The 21,751-nt window shown below is 42.0% G+C and overlaps 1 protein-coding gene across 1 annotated transcript in view; it reads right to left on the bottom strand.

Moving 5' to 3' along the window:
• The window catches only part of ADCY10 (adenylate cyclase 10), a gene marked incomplete at its 3' end in the record, with an annotated part of 95,591 nt that overhangs the window by 20,710 nt on the left and 53,130 nt on the right, over positions 1–21,751 (bottom strand). Inside the window, exons 18-24 of the mRNA XM_082677053.1 lie at positions 19,413–19,541; positions 17,520–17,801; positions 17,107–17,397; positions 4,304–4,373; positions 3,282–3,513; positions 1,279–1,386; positions 590–771 (exon numbers count right to left, since the gene is read on the bottom strand). Of these exons, the coding sequence (XP_082533179.1) occupies positions 590–771; positions 1,279–1,386; positions 3,282–3,513; positions 4,304–4,373; positions 17,107–17,397; positions 17,520–17,801; positions 19,413–19,541 (1,294 nt within the window). The remainder of the gene's footprint in view (positions 1–589; positions 772–1,278; positions 1,387–3,281; positions 3,514–4,303; positions 4,374–17,106; positions 17,398–17,519; positions 17,802–19,412; positions 19,542–21,751) is intronic.

Genomic DNA, 21,751 nt, shown 5'->3' on the forward strand with positions numbered 1-21,751 from the left:
ACCTCATTATTTTTTATAGTTCTTTTATAGATAAAATTTACGTACATTGAAATGTACATATCTTAATGGTATAATCTTGACCGATGGATACCCCATGTAACCCACGTATCTATATAGAGTTAAAAAATGGGTGGGCTGTTTTGTCTTTTGGCAGATGTCTTCAGGACCTGCCATTTTTTGGGGGGGCAGGGACAATACCCACGGTTTTAGCACTGAATTGGAAGAGGACTTGTGACTGAGGCTCTAGGAACAGGGGGTGCAGATTCCCATTGGAACGTGGATGGCCAGAGGGGTTAGTGGGTAAGATGAGTGGGGAGGGGCACTGGAGCTCACCTTGCAAAGGACTCCCTTAAGGTTTTGTCACCTGAACTCCCTTTGGCAAAAGCTTCCTGTTAAGTTGTTCTGAGGCAACCCAGCCCTGGCCTGGCAGCCCCGCTCCCACACATCCCCTCCCACACCAGCGAGCCACCAGGACTCCTTGCGCCCGCTAGAGGCCCAGGCTTTGGGGGCTGACTGTTGGACTATGTGTAGGTCTCTCTCCTCTGGGGAGTGAGATGAGACACCCAGCTCTCCCCAGCTCCTTCCTTACCCTGGAGGTGAGCTCTCTTGGGCCTGCTGATTCTGATTCACATAATGAAAGTGTCTGTTTTTTTCAACATGAATCTGGAGAAACAAGGAGATTAAGTTGTAAGGAAAGATTCGATTGAGGAGCTTCAAGGCCTTCCTCAGCATTTTCTTGGCAAGCACCATCTGGCCCATGTTGAAACAGACCTACAAGGAGAAGAAAGGGGAAGAAAGGAAAAGAAGAAAAGCAGTGATTCTAGGCTTGGTTGGTATGTTCCAAAAATACATAGTTAAGGAATCTTATCCAAAAAAGGTCATTTAAGGCCCAGGAACAAGATCTCCCAGGGCCTGGCACAATCGGAAATGTTTCTTGGATGTATCTGTGGAAGGATGGTTGAATGACTAGGACTTTGCATCCTCATTGTTCATCATCTACCTCTGAGAAAATGTTTACCCATTCCTGTCCATTTTGGGAGGTTGTTAGATAAACATTTCATAAAGCTGTCAACCGAGAGGCTAAAGAAGATCTTGCTGCAGACAAGTGATGGTGAGGAGGTTTGAGGCCCGGGGCTTGGGGTTCTGGAATCTTGGGAAAGATCTGTGGCAGAGGATGGGAGGAGGATGTAGAAAGTATAGGGATGACTTCTACTACTTCTTCTACGTAAAGCCGCAGTGATAAACAACAGATGAACTGCGTTTCTAATGGTTTCTTACCTGACCTTTGAGGGTAAAAAAGGTAGTCCACTCAAAAGTCTTACTCCAAGATTTTTCCTTCTTGAGAATTTTCAGCAACCTCTCTCCCTCATTCAAATATATGTAAGCCTGCAACCAGCACAAGGAGTAGAAGGTATTGAGTCATCAGGGATTGGGACCAAGGAGGGGCCATTGCCCCAGACTCTACTGAAGGAAGAGAAACAGGACCACCCAGCTTCCACCTCCATCTCTTCCTTCAGCTCCTGACCAGAGTCCTTCAAACTCTAGACAGAAAGGGTGGGGAAAGTTCCTGCTGAAGATATGGGTCACCTTCATGTTCCTCTTGATCTACTGAATCTCATTCTAGAGGATGAATCTAGAAACCTCCTCCTTTCCTCATGCTGTCATGTAAGTCACCTTACCTGAAGTTTTCCCCAGGGCAATTTCCCTCTTTGAGTAATTCCATCGCCAACCTCCCTATTTCCAACAGTGTACTCATGGCTCCTGAGAGCATCCTCACATCTATGACAAGCCAGTCTCTACTTTTGGAATGAGTTAGGAGCCACTCCCATTTCTTTTGCCAGGGCCATCGTTGGGAAGTGGAAGAGGAAGGTAAGGCCCTGAGCAACCTTCCTCCCTTCCTCTTCAACGTCCTATGAAATCGTGAAGAGAGTCTTGGCACTTGTAAACACCAAGGCAAGGTCAGACTTGAAGAGTAAAATAAGGTGAGGCCCTGTCCTCAAGTCTCATGCAGCCTAAGGCGTAGGTGTTGGATGCAGAAAGAGGGAGACAAGGTGTCTTTGCTGGGAGACGGGGAAGCAAATGGCACATTTTGGGACCCTGCACTGGGGCTCTGCTTCCAATCATTGTTTTCCTGAGCATTTGTCACTCCCTGGATAATGAGATGAGGGTGAGCACAGGTTTAGCAAGTTAGCCCCCAAGGCTGCCTAAACCTTCCCTTCCTGGTACTCACTGGCCGCATCACTGCCTTCTTCACCTATGTGTATAAAATATGCACAGGAGCCTTTTGTTCATAAATATTTGAGAGAACCACAGCTTACTGACATTTTTAATGGTTTAATTTTAAAATTTTATATAAATCTAAGGTGTGGAGTTTAATTAGGCCACAAATATAAAATCTGAAACCGTCCACAAGTGCAGGCATAAAGGGTGGCAGCCATGGCTACTCGGGTGTGGGAGGCTCTGCCCAGAAAGGCATTTCCTCAAGTGAGTTCGTGGAAGCTTAGTCAGCCAGCTGCTCTATGAAAAGTGGTCTAAGGTCAAATAAGTTTGAGAGAAAAAATATGTCTCAGTCCTAGCCCAACCCTCTGGGAGACTTCTATGGATCTTAGCGTATTAAGATCCTGAAATATTGTAGTACAAAAATCTATTTAGCTTTATTCAGCTCAGCGCTTCCCAACTTACTTACCAATAAATTCTTTTATTTCATCATATGTATCAGATCCCCATATTTCTAAGGGCATATTGCCCTGGAAGGTTATTTACAATTATCCTAGAGAAATAGTCACTAGGGCTTTGGTGGCCTAAAGGTATGTATGATAATTTAGCACAAGTTACATGAAGACCAAAGTGAGCGAGCCCCTTCAGGGATCACAAGACTAAAACTAGATTTCTGCTTATTCAAAGACCTACAGGTATTTGTGCTGACAGATACTTGGGGAAGACGGAGAGCAAATGCGGCTGGGACATTACTGAGGAAGACGCTACTGAAACTGAAGAGTTGAAACCAGGGTCCCATGTAGGTAGACGATTCAAAGCAAGTTTCTAATGACAGCAGTATTTTAAATGATGTATAATGGTAGTTGTGGTTTGTTCTGACTTTTTCACAATCTCAGCTCATTTCCTTTCTGAGCAATTTGATTTTCAAAGAAGGGGGTGCTGCTCAGAATCAAGAACATGAAGTAATAATAATAATAAAAAAAAAGCACTAGAGCTTTCTTTCTGGTCCTGTGGGCTGTAGGTCCGTCTCAAAGGTGGAGGGGATCTGGGCAGAAACAGCTTACCATATAATTATCACCCAAGATGAGATAAGCAGACGCAAGTTCTAGGAAGTAATATAAGGCTTTGTTGTTTTCTCCCAAAGCCAGAAAATGGTGAGCCAGAGGCATGATGACAATCTCTAAGATTTCCTCACACTGGCAAGATTCCAGAGGGATGATGTCATTCTCAGATGTCCTCATTTTTGATATAATGATGTCAAAGAAACTCAAGATCTTTTCTCTTATTTCTTCAGAACTGTCCAAATGCAGAAATAAATAGGAGTAATAATTTGTAGATATAGTATAGTGTTTGATATGAAGATATCTTCAAAAACAAAACAGCAAGATAAGAAAAACTAATGTAGATTTCTTCCACTTGGTGGTGGTTTTAGCATCTGTAAAACAACTCAGGAAGTGTGCATCAGATACTATTATCTAGGTACTTCAAAGAGGAGCTACAGGGACTTCCCTGATGGCACAGTGGTTAAGACTCTGCACTCCTAATGCAGGGGGTCCGGTTTCGATCCCTGACCAGGAAGCTAGATCCCACATGCATGCATGCTGCAACTAAGGAGCTGGTGAGCCATAACTAAGGAGCCCACCTGTCACAACTAAGGAGCCTATATGCTGCAACTACTGAGCCCATGAGCTCTGGAGCCTGTGTGCCACAACTAGAGAGAAGCCCGCACACCACAACGAAGAGCCTGCTTGCCGCAACAAAAGATCCCACATGCCACAACTGAGGAGCCCGCCTGCTGTAACTAAGACCCAGCGCAACGAAATATGTAAATAAATATTTAAAACAAAACAAAACAAAAAAACCCGAAGAGGAGCTACAGGAGAGGATATGGGGGAGAGGGTCTGTCCTGGGAAGGGCCCATAGGTCCCCGCTCCATTACATAACTACTGACCAAACTCACCACACACCCCCTCTGATTTGTGCCTAAAAGACCCAGAGTACTGGCCAGACAAGTGATTCTAACAGTGTTCTGAATTTAATGCCAGTTGTTCAGCTCTACCTCCTAAACAATTACAGAAGCCTGTACCTGAGATTTTCAGAAAATATTGCAGATCTCTTAGAAGTCTCTATTCTGGAAAAGGTGATCTCTTCTTCAGCTGGAAAATAAACAAACAAGTGAGTTGTATGGGTCATTGAAATGTTCATGTGGCAGAGATGTCCGGTGTCCGCTGAAGCTTCCTGTTCCCCTTCCACGACAAAGTTGTTGTTGCCCAGCCAGGATCTACATTTTCCAGTCCCCAATGCATCTTAAGTGAACACATGTGTTTACTTTGAAAATGGGATTCCATCAGAAGTAATACATGTCACCTCTGAATTGAGATGGTTAGATATCTTCACTACCTTCTCCTTCCACAGGAAAACAAATTAACTGTGGGGATCTAAGGGATAGCAAATCTACAACATAGTCAGGGAGGCTGGGTCCCTGACTGACTGTGTTCAAGGCTATTGGACAACATTCTCATTGGATCATTACCTGGGCAGAAAAAAAACTGTCATTCGACGGTGTTAACCCACTGAAATGCTGGGGTTTGTTTTAGATGATAACATTATCCTAACTAATTCACCCTGCAGTAATTCAAACTATGAATTAATGATGCTGAAGAAAGCGATGTCAGCTTCTAATGGAGACATACAGACAATTAATGGAATACCCCAAAGGGCTAACTTAAGGGCTGAGAGCCTTGAATTTGAAACCTTCAGTCTATCTAGACTTCAATAGGTTAGAAAATTCCATAATGATCTTAAAACAGAAAACAAATGAGGATTGTTGAAATCTAGCCACTTCTCCATTCAGGGAGAAGGAAGAATCCTAAAGAGGGGAAGGGACTTGTCTCAGATCATATCTCTGTTCGTGATGGAAGTCTCCTGACTCCAAGGTGAATGCATGACTCCACAGATCTTTTAATTTACAAAATTCAGTTTCAGCATCTATTGATACTTATCACCTTCTTCTGAAAGCTTTCTGTGCCCTTGCCCCATAGAATTAGTGCCTCAACTTGTGTGTGCCCATTGACCCCATGCAGACCTCTATCATCATCCTTTATCACACTGTATAAGGATTAATTTGCCCACCTCTCCTAGTCTGCTGTCTAGTTTATCTCTAGTAGACTAGAGGCTGAATAAATTGAATTATGCCTTTATCCTCCTATTCCTCTAAAACTTTCTTGTCAGGGTTACCAGTGACAACCAAGTTGCCAAATCCAAAGGTTACATCTTTGTCTGCATCTTATTACACCTCTTGGCAGCATTTACGACAACTGACCACTCCCTTTTTTTCACCGGCTTTCAAAATACCCATTCCCTTGTTTCCCTCCCTCATTGGCTGCTCGCTTTACTGGCTCCTACTCCTCTATCAATGTTCCAAATTTTGGTAAGCCTCAGTTTGACTGTGGGCTCTTTCCTCCATCCAAATTTCTCCCTAGATAATTTCACCTGCCCATGACTTTAAATTCTACCCATATGACAATGACTTTTGGTTTTACATCTTTAAGACCTGACATCAACCCTTACCTACCGACTCATACATCCAAGTGTCTCCTTGGCAGCTACCACGTGGATGCCTAATTGCAAAATTAAAATGATCTAAACAGAACTCTTGAATCTCTTTTCCATAAACCTACATCCACCAACGTTTCGCCTGTCTTAGTAAGCATCACTGCCGTATTCATTTCTCAAGGCATCACTGCCATATTCATCTCCTCAAGGCAAAAACCTAGACAACGTCCTTGATTCTTTTCTTTCCCTCACCCCTATCCCCATTCAGTCCATCAGAAAGTCCCATTATGTCTGCTCCAATACATATCTGAATCCATCTTCTTCTGTCAATCTTCTCTAGAGCACCACCCTAGTCCATCACCAAATTTCATCTAGACAAGTGTGAAAAACTGATCTCCCTCCTATTCCTATCCTCTTCAATCTGTTTTCTAAAATGAAGGCAAAGTAAGTTTTTAAAAACATGATTCAGGACTTCCCTGGCAGCGCAGTAATTAAGAATCCACCTGCCAATGCAGGGGACACGGGTTCGAGCCCTGGTCCAGGAAGATCCTACATGCCGTAGAGCAACTAAGCCCATGTGTCACAACTACTGAGCCTGAGCTCTAGACCCCATGCTCCACAACAAGAGAAGCCACCGCAATGAGAGAAGCCACCGCAATGAGAGAAGCCACTGCAATGAGAAGCCCACGCACCGCAATGAAGAGTAGCCCCCCTCGCCACAACTAGAAACAAAAAAACAAACAAACAAAAAAGCCCATGCACAGCAATGAAGACCCAATGCAGCCAAAAATAAATAAATGAAATAATAATTTTAAAAAAATGATTCAGATCTCAGTGGCAGAAACTGCTTGTTTCCTATCTCAACTTCCATTGTCCCTTTTCTCCTTAGTAATAGAACTCAATTTTACTTGGGGAAGCTACATTTTCCAACCTCCCTTGCAACTGGATATATAGCCATGTGACTATTGTATTGTATTGTATTGGTCCTTGAGATATAAGGGGAGTATTGGGTAGGAAGAATTCTAGAAAACTACTGAAAAAGGAAGGGGTATCCCTTTCATTTTTTGGTTTCCTTTCTCCTCCTTCTAGTGTTAAATGTGAACATGATGGCTGGAACTCCAGCTACTATTTTGAACCAAGGATCTCTGATGATCATGAAGACACCAAACCAGTCCCAGTGATGAGACAAGCATTTTACATAGAGAGAAATACATTTAATAATAAATTTAAGCCACTCTAGCTGGGCCCTTGTTATATGCAGCCAATACTAATTCTAATCAATGCTATTCCTTCTTCAACATCCTATATGTTTTGTTTTATATTTCAAATTGTAATAGTGATAGAATGAGATGTGGCAAAAAGCAATATTGGCTAAATAAAGCAAATAAAGTCAGGATATATGAGATATGATTTTTGTCATATCATTCAACCCTTGGGTGAATCATATTATTTTTAGGTCTCAATTTTCTTCATTTATGAAGGAAATATATTAAAAGTTCCCTACTTCAAAGAGGATCTGTAAAAATCAAAAGAAAAGAAATATACGGAATGCTTGTAGGTTCTCAGAATAAAGGAGAAAAGCAAAGAGAGTACTTGCTCACCTGTGGTTTCAAAGACTCAGAAATAAGACTTCAAGTTCAAGATGAAAAACTGACCTCTTTTATTTATCTCCTGACCAGCACATTTTACCCCATTAAAACAAGAATAAAATAATTTTTAAAAGCATAAACTCACAATATACAGAATGGAAGGGGTCAATTCCTATCTTAGGGCCATGACCCTGGCCCTCCCCTCTGCCTAGAATGCTCTTCCCCAGCCATCCATACAATAAAATCCCTCATTTCCTTTGCCTTTCCATGAATCTTACCTCTCACTGAGGGCTACCCTAACGACTCTGCACTCCTCATCTCCCTTGCCCTACCCAACATTCTCTTCTGGTTTTCTCCTTGGGATCACTTACACATACTACAGAATTTACTTCTTTGTTAATGTTTTCTCTCCATTGTCTGCTTCTCCGCAACAGAATGCTGTTTTGTTCCCTGATGCATCTAAGGTGCCTAGAGTACTGTTTGACACATATCAGAAACCCAATAAATATTTGATGAATGAGTAAACGAAACATTAAATGAGATTTCAGCACATGTCAAGAAGATCAAGGAATGAGAGGAGTGCTCCCTGAAGAATTAGATGGAGCAAGTGGAACGAAAGAGCCCAGGAGGGAGCCCATGGGCTGTTGATCCTTGGAATGGATCAAGAGTCAGATAAGTTTTTAGGAAGGACATGAGGATTGATAGAGAATTGAAAAGAAAATCAACTTCCTCACTATCTGATTCATAGCTAATGCTGTGTCCTTGAACCTCTTATGATATGTCCTTCTCCAACCTTTTTTTTTTTTTTTTGCGGTATGCGGGCCTCTCACTGTTGTGGCCTCTCCCGTTGCAGAGCACAGGCTCCGGATGCGCAGGCTCAGCGGCCATGGCTCACAGGCCTAACCACTCTGCAGCATGTGGGATCTTCCTGGACTGGGGCACGAACTCGTGTCCCCTGCATCTGCAGGCAGACTCTCAACCACTGCGCCACCAGGGAAGCCCCTCCAGCATTTCTTAAAAGCATACCTCATGGACTTCCCTGGTGGTACAGTGGTTAAGAATCTGCCTGCCAATGCAGGGGACACGGGTTTGAGCCCTGGTCCAGGAAGATCCCACACGCCATAGAGCAACTAAGCCCGTGAGCCACAACTACTGAGCCTGCACTCTAGAGCCAGTGCTCCGCAACAAGAGAAGCCACCACAAAGAGAAACCAATGCACTGCAACAAAGAGTAGACCCACTCGCCGCAACTAGAGAAGGCCTGCATGCAGCAACAAAGACCCAATGCAGCCAAAAATAAAATAAAATAAAATAAAAATAATTATTAAAATAAAAGCATACCTCACACTTTGGGAGATTCAGGGGTAATGGACAGACTGTCCAGCCAAGATTGAAGCAGGATATTATAAAGAAGACATGGCAAAAAAAAAGTTTCCTAGAAACTCTAGGAAAAATAAACTTCTGTTAAGAAATCTATTCACGAAGAGGAACCAAGATGGTGGAGTAGAAGGACATGCTCTCACTCCCTCTTGTGAGAACACCAGAATCACAACTAACTGCTGGACAATCATCGACAGGAAGACACTGGAACTCGGCAGAAAACATACCCCACCATCCAAAGACAAGGAGGAGCCACAATGAGATGGTAGGAGGGGCACAATCACAGTAAAATCAAATCCCATAACTGGTGGGTGGGTGATTCACAGACTGGAGAACACTTATGCCACAGAAGTCCACCCACTGTAGTGAAGGTTCTGAGCCCCACGTCAGGCTTCCCAACCTGGGGGTCTGGCAACGGGAGGAGGAATTCCTAGAGAATCAGACTTTGAAGCCTCGTGGGATTTGATTTCAGGACTTTGACAGGACTGGGGGAAACAGAGACCCATCTCTTGGAGGGCACACACAAAGTAGTGTGTGCATTGGGACCCAGAGGAAGGAGCAGTGACCCCATAGGAGACTGAACCAGACCTACCTGCTAGTCTTGGAGGGTCTACTGCAGAGGCGGCGGGTGGCTGTGGCTCACTGTGGGGACAAGGGCACTGGCAGCAGAAGTTCTGGGAAGTACTCCTTGGTGTGAGCCCTCCCAGAGTCTGCCATTACCCCCACCAAAGAGCCCAGGTAGGCTCCAGTGTTGGGTTGCCTCAGGCCAAACAACAAACAGGGAGGGAACCCAGCCCCACCCATCAGCAGTCAAGTGGATTAAAGATTTACTGAGCTCTGCCCACCAGAGCAACAGTCAACTCTACCCACCACCAGTCCCACCCATCAGGAAACTTACACAAGGCTCTTAGATAGCCTCATCCACCAGAGGGCAGAGAGCAGAAGGAAGAAGAATTACAATCCTGCAGCCTGTGGAAGAAAAAACATATTCACAGAAAGACAGACAAGATGAAAAGGCAGAGGGCTATGTACCAGATGAAAGAACAAGATAAAACCCCAGAAAAACAACTAAATGAAGTGGAGATAGGCAACATTCCAGAAAAACAATTCAGAATAATGATAGTGAAGATGATCCAGGACCTCGCAAAAAGAATGGAGGCAAAGATCCAGAATATGCAAGAAATGTTTAACAAAGACCTAGAAGAATTAAAGAACAAACAAACAGATAAACACTACAATAACTGAAATGAAAACTACACTAGAAGGAATCAATAGCAGAATAACTGAGGCAGAAGAATGGATAAGTGACCTGGAAGACAGAAAGGTGGAATTCACTGCTGTGGAACAGAATAAAGAAAAAAGAATGAAAAGAAACGAAGACAGGCTAACAGACCTCTGGGACAACATTAAACGCAACAACATTCGCATTATAAGGGTCCCAGAAAGAGAAGAGAGAGAGAAAGGACCCGAGAAAATATTTGAAGAGATTATAGTCGAAAACTTCCCTAACATGGAAAGGAAATAGACACCCAAGTCCAGGAAGCGCAGCGAGTCCCATACAGGATAAACCCAAGGAGAAACACACCAAGACACACAGTAATCAAATTGGCAAAAATTAAAGACAAAGAAAAATTATTGAAAGCAGCAAAGGAAAAACGAAAAATAACATACAAGGGAACTCCCACCAAGTTAACAGCTGATTTCTCAGCAGAAACTCTACAAGCCAGAAGGGAGAGGCATGACATACTTAAAGTGATGAAGGGGAAGAACCTACAACCAAGATTACTCTACCTGGCAAGGATCTCATTCAGATTCGATGGAGAAATCAAAATCTTTACAGACAAGCAAAAGCTAAGAGAATTTAGCACCACCAAACCAGCTCTACAACAAATGCTAAAGGAACTTCTCTAAGTGGGAAACACAAGAGAAGAAAAGGACCTACAAAAACAAACCCAAAACAATTAAGAAAATGGTCACAGGAACATACATATCGATAATTACCTTAAACGTGAATGGATTAAATGCTCCGACCAAAAGACACAGGCTTGCTGAATGGATACAAAAACAAGACCCATATATATGCTGTCTAAAAGAGACCCACTTCAGACCTAGGGACACATACAGACTGAAAGTGATGGGATGGAAAAAGATATTCCATGCCAATGGAAATCAAAAGAAAGTTGGAGTAGCAATACTCCTATCAGATAAAATAGACTTTAAAATAAAGAATGTTACAAGAGACAAGGAAGAACACTACATGATGATCAAGGGATCAATCCAAGAAGAAATAACAATCGTAAATATTTATGCACCCAACATAGGAGCACCTTAGTACATAAGGCAAATGCTAACAGCCATAAAAGGGGAAATCAACAGTAACACAATAATAGTGGGAGACTTTAACATCTCACTTACACCAATGGACAGATCATCCAAAATGAAAATAAATAAGGAAACAGAAGCTTTAAATGACACAATACACCAGATAGATTTAATTGATATTTATAGGACATTCCATCCAAAAACAGCAGATTACACTTTCTTCTCAAGTGCGCATGGAACATTCTCTAGGATAGATCACATCTTGGGCCACAAATCAAGCCTCAGTAAATTTAAGAAAATTGAAATCATATCAAGCATCTTTTCTGACCACAATGCTATGAGATTAGAAATGAATTACAGGGGAAAAACCCGTAAAAAACACAGACACATGGAGGCTAAACAATACATTACTAAATAACCAAGAGATCACTGAAGAAATCAGAGAGGAAATCAAAAAATACCTAGAGACAAATGACAATGAAAACACAACGATCCAAAACCTATGGGATGCAGCAAAAGCAGTTCTAAGAGGGAAGTTTATAGCTATACAAGCCTACCTCAAGAAACAAGAAAAATCTCAAATAAACAATCTAACCTTACACCTAAAGGAACTAGAGAAAGAAGAACAAACAAAACCCAAAGTTAGCAGAAGGAAAGAAATCATAAAGGTCAGAGAAGAAATAAATGAAATAGAAACAAAGAAAACAATAGCAAAGATCAATAAAACTAAAAGCTGGTTCTTTGAGAAGATAAACAAAATTGATAAACCATTAGCCAAACTCATCAAGAAAAAGAGGGAGAGGACTCAAATCAATAAAATTAAAAATTAAAAATGAGAAGTTACAACAGACACTGCAGAAATACAAAGCATCCTAAGAGACTACTACAAGCAACACTATGACAATAAAATGGACAACCTGGAAGAAATGGACAAATTCTTAGAAAGGTATAACCTTCCAAGACTGAACCAGGAAGAAACAGAAAATATGAAGAGACCAATCACAAGTAATGAAATTGAAGCTGTGATTAAAAATCTTCCAACAAACAAAAGTCCAGGACCAGATGGCTTCACAGGTGAATTCTATCAAACATTTAGAGAAGAGCTAACACCCATCCTTCTCAAACTCTTCCCAAAAATTGCAGAGGAAGGAACACTCCCAGACTCATTCTGTGAGGCCACCATTACCCTGATACCAAAACCAGACAAAGATACTACAAAAAAAGAAAATTACAGACCAATATCACTGATAAAGAGAGACGCAAAATTCCTCAACAAAATACTAGCAAACAGAATCCAACAACACAATAAAAGGATCATACACCATGATCAAGTGGGATTTATCCCAGGGACGCAAGGATTCTTCAATATATGCAAATCAATCAATGTGATACACCATATTAGTAAACTGAAGAATAAAAACCATATGATCATCTCAATAGATGTAGAAAAAGCTTTTGACAAAATTCAACACCCATTTATGATAAAAACTCTCCAGAAAGTGGGCATAGAGGGAACCTACCTCAACATAATAAAGGCCATATACGACAAATCCACAGCAAACATCATTCTCAATGGTGAAAAACTGAAAGCATCTCCTCTAAGATCAGGAATGAGACAAGGATGTCCACTCTCACCACTATTATTCAACATACTTTTGGAAGTCCTAGCCACGGCAATCAGAGAAGAAAAGGAAATAAAAGGAATCCAAATTGGAAAAGAAGAAGTAAAACTGACACTGTTTGCAGATGGCATGATACTATACATAGAGAATCCTAAAAATGCCACCAGAAAACTACTAGAGCTAACCAATGAATTTGGTAAAGTTGCAGGATACAAAATTAATGCACAGAAATCTCGTGCATTCCTAGACACTAATGATGAAAAATCTGAAAGAGAAATTAAGGAAACACTCCTATTTACCATTGCAACAAAAAGAATAAAATACCTAGGAATAAACCTACCTAGGGAGACGAAAGATCTGTATGCTGAAAACTATAAGACACTGATGAAAGAAATTAAAGATGATACAAACAGATGGAGAAATATGCCATGTTCTTGGATTGGAAGAATCAATACTGTGAAAATGACTATACTACCCAAAGCAATCTACAGATTCAATGCAATCCCTATCAAATTACCAACGGCATTTTTTATGGAACTAGAACAAAAACTCTTAAAATTTGTATGGAAACACAAAAGACCCTGAATAGCCAAAGCAGTCTTGAGGGAAAAAAATGGACCAGGAAGAATCAGACTCCTTGACTTCAGACTATACTACAAAGCTACAATAATCAGGACAATATGGTACTGGCACAAAAACAGAAACATAGATCAATGGAACAAGATAGAAATCCCAGAGATAAACCCACACACCAATGGTCAACTAATCTATGACAAAGGAAGCAAGGATATGCAATGGAGAAAAGACAGTCTCTTCAATAAGTGGTGCTGGGAAGCTACATGTAAAAGAATGAAGTTAGAACACTCCCTAACACCATACACAAAAATAAACTCAAAATGGATTTGAGGCCTAAATGTAAGACCAGACACTATAAATCTCTTAGAGGAAAACATAGGAAGAACACTCTTTGACATAAATCACAGCAAGATATTTTTTAATCTATCTCCTAGAGTAATGGAAATAAAAACAAAAATAAAGAAATGGGACCTAATGAAACTTCAAAGCTTTTACACAGCAAAGGAAACCATACACAAGATGAAAAGACAACACTCTGAATGGGAGAAAATATTTGCAAACAAATCAGTGGACAAAGGATTAATCTCCAAAATATATAAACAGCTCATGCAGCTCAATATTAAAGAAACAAACAATCCAATTCAAAAATGGGCAGAAGACCTAAATAGACATTTCTCCAAAGAAGACATACAGATGGCCAAGAAGTACATGAAAAGCTGCTCAACATCACTAATTATTAGAGAAATGCAAATCAAAACTACAATGAGGTATCATCTCACACCAGTTAGAATGGGCATCATCAGAAAATCTACAAACAACAAGTGCTGGAGAGGGTGTGGAGAAAAGGGACCCCTCTTGCACTGTTGGTGGGAATGTAAGGTGATACAGCCACTATGGAGAACAGTATGGAAGTTCCTTAGAAAACTAAAAATAGAACTACCATACGACCCAGCAATCCCACTACTGGGCATATACCCAGAGAAAACCATAATTCAAAAAGATGCATGCACCCCAATGTTCATTGCAGCATTTTTTACAATAGCCAGGTCACGGCAGCAACCTAACACCCATCGACAGACGAATGGATAAAGAAGTTGTGGTACATATATACAATGGAATATTACTCAGCCATAAAAAGGAACGAAATTGGGTCATTTGTTGAGATGTGAATGGATCTAGAGACTGTCATACAGAGTGAAATAAGTCAGAAAGAGAAAAACAAATATTGTATATTAACGCATGTATGTGGAACCTAGAAAAATGGTACCGGTGAACCGGTTTGCAGGGCAGAAGTTGAGACACAGATGTAGAGAACAAACATATGGACACCAAGGGGGGAAAGCCGTAGGTGGGTGGGGATGGTGGTGTGATGAATTGGGAGATTGGAATTGACATGTATACACTGATGTGTATAAAACTGATGACTAATAAGAATCTGCCGTATAAAAAATAAATAAAATTAAATTTAAAAATTAAAAAAAGAAGTCTATTCACAGTATATTACTACTTAGTTCTCTAATGGACAGCATTTTCATAGTCTTAATAATGTAAATACTTGATTGATTTATCTAATGATAATTCTATAACAATATTGGAGGAGAGGTGCCCAAGGGTGGCTTAATAGAGTTCAAATCCTTACCTACCATAGCAAGACTAAAACAGATGATGTCAAATTTGATTTTTAAAAAAGCAGCATTGGGCTTCCCTGGTGGCACAGTGGTTGAGAGTCCGCCTGCCGATGCAGGGGACACGGGTTCGTGCCCCGGTCCGGGAAGATCTCACATGCCGCGGAGCGGCTAGGCCCGTGAGCCATGGCCGCTAAGCCTGCATGTCCGGAGCCTGTGCTCCGCAACGGGAGAGGCCACAACAGTGAGAGGCCCGCGTACCGGAAAAAAAAAAAAAAAAAAGCAGCATTAACATACCACTTAGTGTATGCAAGTAATGACTAGAGGGAACAGCTAAGTTAAAAATGTTTGCCCCTGAAAAGAAATATTGAACATACATATGCAGGGCAGTAGGTCATGGGACTATTGCTTTTATGGTAAAACTTTCAGGAAATCTAAAAAATGTCTTTATTTAAAGATGTCTAGTTGATACTCTTTTAAATAGGTGAAAAATTATAAGGGAAATAGTCAAACCCTGGCCTCACTCAGGTGGAGGTTCTGTTGAAAGGACATCAGTAGATATGACTCAGAGATATCTGGTAACATATGCTCCAAAGTCAAACGGTTAAGGAACATTGGAGAACCTGAAATAATTGGAGTTGTTTCCTTTGGTGGCCCTAGCCAGCCTGCTTAAGACCAACGAACTACTCAGGCTAAACTGTCTGCTAGCTGCCAGCTGATTCTACCCCTCACCAAATAAATAATTAAAACATACATATATAATATATGTAGTTTATATATAATTTGTTTATATATATAATGTGTATATAAAATAAGACTCACTGATCCCACAGAGTCTGGAATACAGTAGGTCCCCTACATACAAATGAGTTCCGTTCTGAGAACACGTTCAAGTCCAATTTGTTCGTAAGTCCAACAAAGTTAGCCTTGGTACCCAACTAACACAATCATCTGTATAGTACTGTACTATAATAAGTTTATAATACTTTTCACACAAATAATACATAAAAAACAAACACAAAAGTAAAGCATTTTTAATCTCACAGCACAGTACCTTGAAAAGTACAGTAGTACCAGCTATATCACTGCTGCTTTTATGCCTGCTTCTGGACATCCTGGGCTTGTAATAAAGATACTGTACTACTGTACTCTATACAGTACTGTACAGTAAAGTACACAAAAGCACCACCACTTGTAGAGGATGCACACACCTGACAATGTACGCCAGACACATGAACTAACTTACATGACTGGACATGCGAACGCACGTTCACATCTTTGAAAGTTCGCAACTTGAAGGTTCCTATATAGGGGACTTAGCTGTATTCTTTCCCTTTTCTCTTATCTCTGTCAGTTGACTCTCTCCTATTAATGCTTTCATTGGTGCTTTGACTATGGCCCTGTGTTGGGAGCCTTCACTGAAGATCCCCTGATCCAGTCATGCATCCTCTTCAGCTCTCCATCACCTGCCCTCTAGGTGCCTGTTTTATTCTAGCAGCCCACTACTAGGGGTCTTCTCACACTCCTAGGGGTACTCTTGGGAACAACTTAAAATGATGCCAGGCTGGCTTTTTCTCCCAGGTGAGTTATATCTGATTTATAGGAAACCCTCACACATCCTCTCCCAAACTCTGGGAGGGCAGGTTGATCCTGGTGCAGCCACAGGCCACTCTGGCCTCATTAGGTGTGAGGTCTTCTGTGTCATCTAACTGATTCCAAGGAAGACATCTTCCTAGCACTGACGCTTATACATTTTTTCCACTGGAACCTTGTTTCAAACTAGACAGAGAGCAACAACATTTTATCTGCCAAGAAACACCACTCCCTCTCGGATCTTGCTCTCCCCCCCCCCACTTCATGTCAGACCCTGCTCCCTACCCGCTACCCTCCTTGGATTCCATCCCTTGGTGCGAAGGAAGCTGGGTCTGTTTTATTCCTTTGGACATTTTAATTTGGGCTCTGGTCACACCCTATTTTGCCAGAGTCCTTACCCCCGAATCCTCCCTGACAGTCTCACAGTGAGATTGGTTCTGCCAACTCAGCTACATGTATACTCCCCAACTTCCTGCCCTGCTGACCTACACTGCTCATGTCTCATCATTCATGGTGCCCGAGCCTGCAGAGGACTTGAAATCCTCATGGTCCAGACCCACTTCTTCTAGGTCTTGTCTCCACGTCCCCCAGTTATAGTTAGGACTAATTAGGAACGAAGAAAGTTTACTTTGAAATCCATGGGACTTAGCCATCTTCCTAATGGTATCCGAGTCCAAAGTGTTGAGCCGGATGTCCACTGCAAAGTGGTGAAAGGGGACGAAGTCTCCACTTCGGCAGTGGTCACACCTGTGGGCGTTTTCTTCCAGAAAGCGGGCACATTTCAAGTGCATGGCTTTCTTCTGGTCTTTCAGCCACAGCTCATAGGCTGTTTTCTGCATCATCGGGCTGCAGAAGCGAATGATGTGGCACTCAGTCACCTCACTTTCCAGCTCACAGAGCTCTTCCTCTTCACCATGGGCTAGAGAGGACAGAAAGGCAGTGGGCCATAAGTCAGCCCCTGCTACAAAATACAGATCAGTTCTTTTAGCAAGATGTGCCTTAAACTAAAGGAAATATGGGTCACTTCCAGGCTCTACTTACCCATTCCTTCAGAGGGTGGCTGCAGAGAGAGGGAACGATAATTCACCTCAAACGAGGCCGCGTTCTGTTTTAGGGCTATTCGTAGCTCCTTGCCATTCCGGAAACAGTCAAAGACGTTGGATTTCACGAGGGTTGCCAGGGCAGTGATCATCATCTTCATGTTCCAACAAGGGAGAATCTCATACAACAGTTCTGTAGTGAAGGTCAGGCCAATGATGGCTGCACATCTCACCAACATCTGGCGGGACAGGCTCATGCTATCCAGCTGGACCAGAGAGATTTCTGCAGGTGGAAAGCCACACAATAGGGAACTAGTCATCTGTCTTTATCAAATACATTCTAGAGATGGACAACTGTCCTGTTCTCTAGTTCTTGTTCAATAGAACTACACCCAGCTGAGCTAGGCCAAAAGAAGTATTTGCTTAGTACCTATTTCACAGATAGCACTTGTGTCAGGAGTATAAAAGATGGAGATGCTATGACCTAAAAATATGCATGTCCCATTGGCCATGACAATAAGATGGATTTCAAGGTGTTCTGATTTTGTGTTAAAGTGTGACAAGGGTGTGTGAGGAGAGCAGAGGTCATGCTGAGAAGTGGTCAGAAGGAGAAGGGCCTGCCATCCGTGTTCTGTGTTGACTTCTCCAGCTGCTCATTCTCTGTCTTCTTCACTGGCTGCCCTTTCTCCTGGAACTTCCCAGCAATAAGCTTTCTCTCTATCTGCCTCAGGGATTCAGTTATTCTTGTGACAACCCATTACCATCTCTATGCTCATGACCAAGTGTCAGAGAGCTCCTAGCTCCAATTCCATCTTCTCATCTAAGTTCGCGTATCATAGCTCACATGGCTTCTTGGACATCTTGACCAGGATGTCCTTCTATTACATCACCCTCCTCAGGGACAAAATATGAACTTCTCAATATGTCCACAGAACATTGTAGAAACCGAGCTAGTCCAGATATAAGTAGGGTTAGCAGATGTAAGCTTTTAAATGTAGAACAGATAAACAAAGGCTACTGTATAGCACAGAGGACTATATTCAGTATCCTATAATAAACCATAATAGAAAAAAATATTTAAAAAAAAAAGAATGTGGGAATTCCCTGGTCGCCTAGTGGTTAGGATTCCAGGCTTTCACTGCCATGGCCTGGGTTCAGTCCCGGGTCAGGGAACTGAGATCCTGCAAGCTGCATGGTGTGGCCAAAAAAAAAAAAAAGAATATATATATATATGTATGTATAACTGAATCATTTGGCTGTACAGCAGAAATTAACACAACATTGTAAATCAACTATACTTCAATAAAAAAATATTGATTAAAAGAAACCAAGCTAATCCACCTTGCTATTTTAGTAGACATAGTGAATGAAACACAAATGATGCTCTTTTGGAGATAGAGAACTTGAGGTCTCATCCTTGTACTAAACATTTGAAGTTGAACATTTTATAGATGGCATGGATTGGAGCTGAATGCATGCTAGAACACTGCTTGAAATTCATTTTTCTTGAAATAAATAACAGTACATCCCTGATATAAATTCACTTGTTTGTCATTTCTTATGGAAGTAGATAGCAGGAAAAGTATCACTGTTAGATCTTCTCTCTCACTATTTGATTTCTGTTTAATTGAAAATGTACTATACCTCATTCTTTTATGCAGACGAATAAAACTTTGTTCAAATCAGACTCCAGCGTATGCACAGGGGGAAGGTGGCTCCTGTTTAGAAGCAGAAAAGCCAAGCTTGTAAAGGAACCTTCCCATTGCCTGGGCAACACACAATAAAAACAAAGCCAGTCTTCTATCTTCCTTTCTCCTTTGTTGGAGGCATCCTAGAGAAAGCAAGAGGGGAATCTAGGTCCTGGAAAATGAACGCCAGGTCAAATTTTCTTTACCTTTTAATGATGCTGGCAGTGACAAGTTTTTCAATCTGACACCACTAGCGAGGTTACAGACTTCTTCATTTCCCTCCTCAAGACCAAAAGTAAATTTTTTAAAGTCCTCTGTTGGCTTAGCAAAATTCTCTACAGAGGGGTAAAAGGGAAGAAAAGTTGAGAGTCATTGTCCTATTATCATCTGGATTTTCCAATAAACTTCGAGATGGGTCTCACATGAGAAAGAGCAGGCAGAGATGTGTGTTGGTTTGTAAAGTATTCTGGAATACTGTGTTTTAAGTAAAACTGATATATGAAAATCACAATTTACTCAAAACATGTTTTTCCTCCCCTCCCCCCAAGAAAAAAAAGGATTGGTAATAACTACAGGATGTCTTCCATAAGACATGCAGTTTTACAAATATAGCTTATATTATATACTTATATATATACTGGTATGGACATTGAAATACCCACACTCGGAGGCAAACACATTCTGTGGAAGACTGTACTCTACTTAAAGATGTGGTTATTGTCAGAAAGAGATATTAAAAATGGTGAAGATTTCACGATGGCGGAGTAAGACGTGGAGGTCACCTTCTCCCCCACAAATACATAAGAAATACATCTATATGTGGAACAACCCCTACAGAACACCTACTGAATGCTGGCAGAAGACTTCAGACTTTCCAAAAGGGTGTGCGAGGAGAGGGGATTCAGAACACCGCCTAAACGAGCTCTAGAGACAGGTGCGAGCTGTGACTATCAGCGCAGACACCAGAGACAGGTATGAAACGCTAAGGCTGCTGCTGCAGCCACCAAGAAGCCTGTGTGCGAGCACAGGTCACTATCCACACCTCCCCTCCCAGGAGCCTGTGCAGCCCGCCACTGCCAGGGTCCCGTGATCCAGGGACAACTTCCCTGGGAGAACACACAGCGCACCTCAGGCTGTTGAAACATCGTGCTGGCCTCTGCGGCCGCAGGCCCGCCCCGCACTCCGTGCCCCTCTCTTCCACCCCACCCCCCCCCCGGCCTGAGTGAGCCAGAGCCCCTGAATCAGCTGCTGCTTTAACCCCGTCCTGTCTGAGAGGGGAAGAGATGCCCTCAGGCGATCTACACGCAGAGGAGGGGCCAAATCCAAAGCTGAAACCCAGGAGCTGTGAGAACAAAGAAGAGAAAGGGAAATCTCTCCCAGCAGCCTCAGGAACAGCGGATTAAATCTCCACAATCAACATGATGTACCCTGCATCTGTGGAATACATGAATAGACAAGGAATCATCCCAAATTAAGGAGCCGTGTGGATGAAAGGCTCTCGGTGCTGCAGCCAGGAGTCAGTGCTGTGCCTCTGAGGTGGGAGAGCCAACTTCAGGACACTGGTCCACAAGAGACCTCCCAGCTCCACATAATATCAAATGGCGAAAATCTCCCAGAGATCTCCATCTCAACACCAGCACCCAGCTTCACTCAACGACCAGCAAGCTACAGTGCTGGACATCCTATGCCAAACAACTAGCAAGACAGGAACACAACCCCACCCATTAGCAGAGAGGCTGCTTGAAAATATAATAAGGTCACAGACACCCCAAAATGCACCACCGGACGTGGTCAAGCCCACCAGAAAGACAAGATCCAGCCTCATCCACCAGAACACAGGCAGCAGTCCCCTTCACCAGAAAGCCTATACAACTCACTGAACCAAACTTACCCACTGGGGGCAGACACCAAAAACAACAGGAACTATGAACATGCAGCCTGCGAAAAGGAGACCCCAAACACAGTAAGTTAACCAAAATAAGAAGACAGAGAAATACACAGCAGATGAAGGAGCAAGGTAAAAACCCAACAGACCAAACAAATGAAGTGGAAATAGGCAGCCTACCTGAAAAAGAATTCAGTAATGTTAGTAAAGATGATCCAAAATCTTGGAAATAGAATGAAGAAAATACAAGAAACGTTTAACAAAGACCTAGGAGAACTAAAGAGCAAACAAACAATGATGAACAACACAATAAATGAAATTAAAAATTCTCTAGAAGGAATCAATAGCAGTATAACTGAGGCAGAAGAACGGATAAGTGACCTGGAAGATAAAATATTGGAAATAACTATCACTGAGCAGAATAAAGAAAAAAGACTGAAAAGAATTGAGACAGTCTCAGAAACCTCTGGGACAACATTAAATGCACTGACATTCTAATTATAGGGGTCCCAGAAGAAGAAGAGAAAAAAAAGGGACTGAGAAAATATTTGAAGAGATTATAGCTGAAAATTTCCCTAATATGGGAAAGGAAATAGTCAATCAAGTCCAAGAAGCACACAGAGTCCCATACAGGAAAAATCCAAGGAGAAACACGCCAAG

This window comes from Grampus griseus, assembly GCF_964374135.1.
Source record: "Grampus griseus genome assembly, chromosome: 1".
NCBI classification, from domain to species: domain Eukaryota; kingdom Metazoa; phylum Chordata; class Mammalia; order Artiodactyla; family Delphinidae; genus Grampus; species Grampus griseus.